Source organism: Neopsephotus bourkii, unplaced genomic scaffold, assembly GCF_033783945.1.
Source record: "Neopsephotus bourkii isolate Nb327-2 ecotype Australia unplaced genomic scaffold, CSIRO-AGI_Nbou_v1 NB_1792, whole genome shotgun sequence".
In the NCBI taxonomy this organism is placed as follows: Eukaryota; Metazoa; Chordata; class Aves; order Psittaciformes; family Psittacidae; genus Neopsephotus; species Neopsephotus bourkii.
The window spans coordinates 3,122,768-3,128,767 of NW_026902266.1; the positions used below are offsets into that span (position 1 = coordinate 3,122,768).

A 6,000-nucleotide genomic window follows, 5' to 3' on the forward strand; every position below is an offset into this window, starting at 1 on the left:
TCCCCCAGTCTCTTTGTGAGATCCTATGGACATGAATGCAGGCAGTACTGCTGATTAGCATGCAAATATGCCATTGTTCCCCACTGTAGGAGGAGAAACCTCCTGTCCTGGGTTTGTGGATGGGAGGAGGGACCCAGCCATAACACTGCTGCTGGCTGAGGTCAGCAAAGCCACTGTGGTCTCTCTCTTCTGAACCAGCTACTAGTGATCCTTAAAGAAGAGCAGACATGGCTGTCCAGCAGTGGGGAGGTTGAGACGTTGAGCCTGTCGTTTTCTGAGGAAGTCCAAACCACTGGAAAAGAAATACTCAGTCTCAGGACTCTGGCCTGGGTTATTTGTGAGCTGAGGTTGTTCACACTGTGCCAGTTTAAGAGCTGCCCCACCAGAGGTTGTGTCACCAGCAGCAAAGGTGGCAGAAAAGGCAGTGCTGGGTGTTGCAGAGTATATCAGTGTAACAAGCTGAAATCAGCAGTGGTCAGAACTTGTTTTTTATCTGCTGACAGCAGAGGGCTCCGAATCATGATCTTTGTCAGATTTAGCTGGAGGCAGGTGAGGTGGGAAGCATTGTAACCTTTTTCAGCTCTCACTGCTAAATCCATCAGGCACTGTGAATTATAGCCCCTGTTCATGTTTATGGCAATTCACAGTAGGACTGCAAGGCTGTGCTTGCTTGACTTGGTTAAACCACCATTCATGGTTTTGTCCTCCTGTAAGTAAGTCAGCAGTGAGCATTGGAGTTCTGCTGTGGGAGTTTCATGGAGTTCATGGTAACGTATTAAAATATAAATACTCCACTTGATTTCTTCTCCTCCTCCTCCCCCCTTTTGTTTCTTTTCTTAAGGCGAGACCAAGGTGTGTCTGGAGATCAGGTCTCCATCATGGTGGATGGTGTCCAAGTGGCCTTGCCATCCTATGAAGAAGCGGTGTATGGGAGCACAGGGAACTGCATTCCACCCTCGGACTCCCGAGTGCAGATTGTGCTCTCGGAGGGAGCTGGTCAGAATGGAGCCAGAGAAATGCAACAGCAGGACCAAGGGGCTCGCAATAGCTTTGAAAGAGAAGATGAAACCCCTGGACATTCTGGACTGTGTGAAGCCAGTGGCTCTCAGCGCTCTGAAACTGTTCTTGTGCATCAAGCTGCTACCTCTTCCTGGGTAGCTGGCATGGCTAGCAGTAGACCTGTACGCAAAGAAGTCCAAGATTCAGAAAGCAGTGACATACAGAGCCTTTTATCACTCACTTCCTCTGAGGAATACACAGATGGTATGTAACTTGGGCAGCAAGCACTGAATGAGACCCTTGTAAGAGTAGGTCCTGCAGTTGAATACCTAGAATGAGAATTGCAAGGAATGCCCCTATGTCTGTCAGGCAAAGGAGGAGCTTTTGAAAAGAGATGTCCCAGTCTCCATGGCATGTTTCACAACTTATATGTGAAAGCAGTGTTTTGATACCTTCTTTTGAAGTATGTGGCACTTAGACTGGAAGCCCAGGGCAGCCTGGAAAGACTTTTGGGGTTCTTCTGTTCACTCTCGTTGCCTTAGCAGAGGGTTTGCAGAGAAATGCCAACATCACAGTGCAAATGCAGTAAAATAGCTGTGTTTGTGCAAAACAAGTTAGTGGGAGTGGGAGGTTATGCTTGGAATACACATTCTTTGTGATGTCTGGGCTTCTTTTTCAGACTGTTTAAGTAAACAGCTTACTGCCATGGTGCACACAGTGCTGCAGCCATGGCATGTGAGAAGATCCAAAAGGGACGTGCTCAATCGTGCTGTAAGGGCAAAGGGGCAAGTCTGTTAAACAGCCAGTGCATCTTGCATTCTCCACTTCTGTTCTGCCCTGAAAGAGTGGCTCTACAGTGCCAGAGCTGACTTGAAGCTGCAGCTTAAGGTTGCTTCTACAGAGTTTGCTTGTCTTAGGCAAGAAGTGTAACTGGCTTGTAAGGTAGGTTAGGGCAGAGCTTCTCCTTTCCATAGTGTCAAGCCCTACAGCCATAGTAATGCCATGCAGAACCCTTGCAGTAAAAACAGTTAAAGGGGATTTCTGCTAAAGGTTCAATAGCAACATGTCCTGAGCCAGACATTAAACCTCAAGTGCTTAAACAGCGGAAATCCGCGAATGAAGCTTAACAAAACATGTCCATAGTGTAGAAATTAGACGATGTTGCTTCTGCACTGTGGCATTTTTATCACTGCCTGAAAACATGTATTGCGTCTAAGGCTTGTAGAGCAGCAGATTGCCCCTTGCAGCAGGAGACTGTAAGGCTTGTGCTTATGGCTCAAGGATGAAGAAGATGCAGCTACTGGATGAGGTTGTATTTTTTTCAAGTTAGATAAGGGCAAATGTGATTTTTGTATTTCCAGCCATCCCTGTCACAGTAAGAAACATGCCTCGGACATTTTTAGGAACTGAAAAGATTTTTGAGGTTATGGGAAAGAAAGAAACTGTCATTCCCAAGGGAAATTCTTACCTTCCTCTAAACAACACTGGTGAGGCTTTACTGGGAATACTGCGTATTGCTGTGGGATCCCCCAGTTCAAGAGAGATGTGGAGAAACTAGGCAGGATCTGTTGGAGGCCTGCCAAGATAGACAGGGCTTGTGAGGAGTGACTGAAGGAGCTGGGCTCCTTTGCTCTGGTGAAGAAACAGCGAAGGGCCAAGCCAACAGTTACTTTTCAGGGAGATGAAAAGACTGTGGAGCCAAACTGTTCTCCACCAGTTGATGTAACATGAGACAGTGGCCACAAGCTGTAGTTTGACAGATTCAGTTGGAAAGGAAAACATTTTGTGCTAGGAGAGTAGTGCAGGACTCAGGTGGGCACCCAGAGACATGATGGAGTTTGCTGTCCTTTGAGATATTTCAAGGCTGGAGCTGGCAGGGGGAGGTTGAGGCAGTCCTACAGAGGTCCCTTCTGCTTTGGCATGATGATAGGAAGACTGTGTTATCACGACCCTGTCTTGCTTTCAAGAGTAGTTTTTCTGTTGACATTGAACAGCAGAAGTTTGACTACTTTTTCTTTTTTCTCTCCCCACCATTCAGATATTCCCTTATTGAAGGAAGCATGAGGCCTGCTGTGTTTGTCTAGCCTTCTCCTCTTGGATTTCTTCCTCTTCCCTTCCCCCTGCCTTCAGGACAGAAGCACTCTGTGCAGCCTTCCCCGTCCTTGTGAGCTGTGCCCTGGATACCTCCACGCAGAGACGCCCTCAGCTGAAGATCCAAAGGATGTCGCCAGGTTGCCTCCTGGATGCACCAGTGGAGTTGGTGCAGTGTTCCCCATTCCATCAGCATCAGGGGCTCAAGGAACAGAGTGGATTTGAGCTCTCCTCTCCTCTTCCCCAGCCAGATGTTTGACAGCAGTCTCTGAAGAGCTGCTCTTTTCTTGTGCCTTTCTCCTCCTCACACCGGCTTGTTGCAGCTTATCAGCCTCTCTAGCCCTTCCGCTGCTCAGAGAGCAGTGGCTAAAGCCGCTTGCTCACTGGGTGCAGACAGTTTATATATACATATATATGTTACGTAGGCTCTTCTTCCAGCATCCTCTTTGTGATAGGGCAGGACAGAATGCCTCGCTGGGACTGAAGCTGGGCTTGGGAAGGATCCCAGTTAAGGGGCAGCTTGTGATGTCCAGAAGCGCCTGGAATGAGATGGGCTGTGTGACAACTTAGCTGTGCAGTAACAGTTCATTGAGAATTGATAGAGCACTGAAGGCTGAGAAGTCCAGTGTGTAGGAATGCCCTCTGCCCCCTTTTCAAAACTGTTTCCACAGGAGTCCATTCCTGAAGATCACTTGTGTCTCCTTCTTCCTTCTCTACTGGTGCAGCCCACTTGATCATGCCATGTTTCTAGAAGCTGGGACTGTACCACCACCAAAACAACCCTTTCAGCTTTGTTCTGGTGCCAGAACAGCTCCTGGTGTTAGGCTGTAGAAGAGCCCTGGAGAGTGGGCAGTGGTTAGCAGAGCCCGGAAAGCTTGAAGGAAGGGACTTTCAGTTAACCAGCCCTGTGTTAACTCTGAGTTAGCCCCATTTACTTGAGACATCAGAACTGGTACCAAATTTGTGGCCCCTCTCTTCTGAATAAGCTGTGTGTCTCAAAACCTTTTTCAGTTACAGTGGTTCTGCACTGAAGCTTAAGTTCCTTAGGTCGTATCTCTACTCTGAGATCTAATCTGGAAGTGGTTCAGGTATTTGAAAATGTCAAGAGAAAAAAATGCCACAGGTAGTAAATGCCTGGTGCCACTGGGGCAATCCCAGGTTACCTTTCCAGCCACACTAGGTACCTTGGTACTTGAATCCCGGTTAGCTGCCATCTCAGAGATTACTTTGTCTTCCTAGCTTCATACAGCAAGAGTCTGCTGTTGTATCCTAATGGGCTTCAGCAGGCCCACAAAGAAGGGCTCCTTCCTTGTGACTGGGAGTAAACAGCGTTTATAAAGTCTTCTCAGCCCAGCACAGTTGCCTGTTGCTGTGAGGGAAGGCTGGCTACATTGACAGCAGTGCTAGAGGACACCATAGCTTATTCCTGAACCTAGGTTTTGAAGGTTATTTTAAGTTCTGGTAACAGGGAAAAGAAAATCCAAAAATATATATACCTCTGCCCCCACCATTATCTACAGCAGGTCAGAACATCCTGGTTGCTGTTAACAGCGCTCTCATTCTGCAGGAAGCCACATTCATCTGAGGTAGGTGATCCAGTCACAAAGGCATTGTGGTGGTTGGTTGTAAGGTTCTTCACCAGGGAGGTCTGGATGCTGTCCCATGGGATTGGTTTCAGCAGGAAGAGTTGGCTTCTTAGATACACGTACCTTGTCATAACTATCTTGAAGTAACCAGGGAAGTGTTTGCCATGTGAGAAGCTGCTAAATTTTTGAGTTGAAGGAGCAAAACGTTATGGCCTTACACATCATGTGGTAACGTACTGGTAAATAGGGATGTTGTCTTTGCTGCTTTGCTTTTGGCTTATATGATCTTCACCATCCTCACCCTTGTTGCCCCAGGAACATACAGACACAGTACTTGGTAAAAGTGATGCAACACCTTTATATATAACATTACTGTGGCTTAGCTCCAGTTCCTGGAAATGGGGATTAGCCACAGTACCCACCCATTGTACACACTGCTCCTGTTCCTGATTAACTGTTAAATCCCAGGACACCTGGGACAGCATGTGCCTGTGAATGGAAAAATCCAGTTTTCCCTATCCTTGCTTTAGAGGGATGTTATTAATTTAAAAATACAGTATTTTCAACTTCTTCCTTGCTCAGTTTACCTTGCATTAACACAAGGATTTGATAAATTGTGTTTGGGTGGTTTGTGTATTTTTTTTGCTCAGTTTGGATGGGGAAAATCCCACGTCCCTTTACAATGGGCTGCAGTGTTTCAGCTTCAGGTATTGTAGGGGGCAAATGTTGTTTACACGTCCGCTATTGGAACTTTAGAAGATAAGCATGGGAAAGCTTGCATTTAATTCGTACTTTCTACCTTGGAGATTGGCTAAGCTTGGGCAAATTGTCTCTTTCACTGGTTTGTCAGGACAAACAGAGGGATCAAGCGAGTGCAGTGGTAAGGAAGGGAGTATGGAGGGAAGAGTATGAGACTTTGACTTCTTTCCTGCTACCTAGCCAAGTTGGAGCAGGAGTTGCTCTCTATGCACTAAGGTCCTGTCTGCTCAAACTGACACTCAGCAGTCAAGGTGTAGAACTTGGGTACATCCTGTTTTCCTGCAAGGGACAGTGCTCTAACTTAGTGTTGCCATCAGGTTGGTGGGAGAATCCCACAGTGAATCTGGAAGCTGATCCCAAGGCCTGACTTCCCCCTGGAGAGGAGCCTGTTCCACCAGTAGAAAGCACGTATCGCGTGGCCCTGCCTCTCTCTGGTATTGTAAAGTGAACAGCTGCCAGTTTGGGAGAGAAAAACACAATTTGGGTGGGGAAGAGAAGGAAGCAAGCTGCACAGATGAGGGAGTGTTTTAGTTTTGTTTCATTTATAGAAATTGTGGGAAATCGC

At 47.0% G+C, this 6,000-nt stretch overlaps 1 protein-coding gene across 7 annotated transcripts in view; it reads left to right on the top strand.

Moving 5' to 3' along the window:
• SUSD6 (sushi domain containing 6) overlaps positions 1–5,246 on the top strand; it is a 93,511-nt gene extending 88,265 nt beyond the window's left edge. For all 7 annotated transcript variants that reach the window (XM_061380329.1, XM_061380330.1, XM_061380327.1 and 4 more), the window contains 2 exons: positions 842–1,263; positions 3,038–5,246. In XM_061380329.1, the coding sequence (XP_061236313.1) occupies positions 842–1,263; positions 3,038–3,063 (448 nt within the window). In that variant the 3' untranslated portion in view covers positions 3,064–5,246. The remainder of the gene's footprint in view (positions 1–841; positions 1,264–3,037) is intronic.
• The last annotated feature ends 754 nt before the right edge of the window (positions 5,247–6,000 follow it).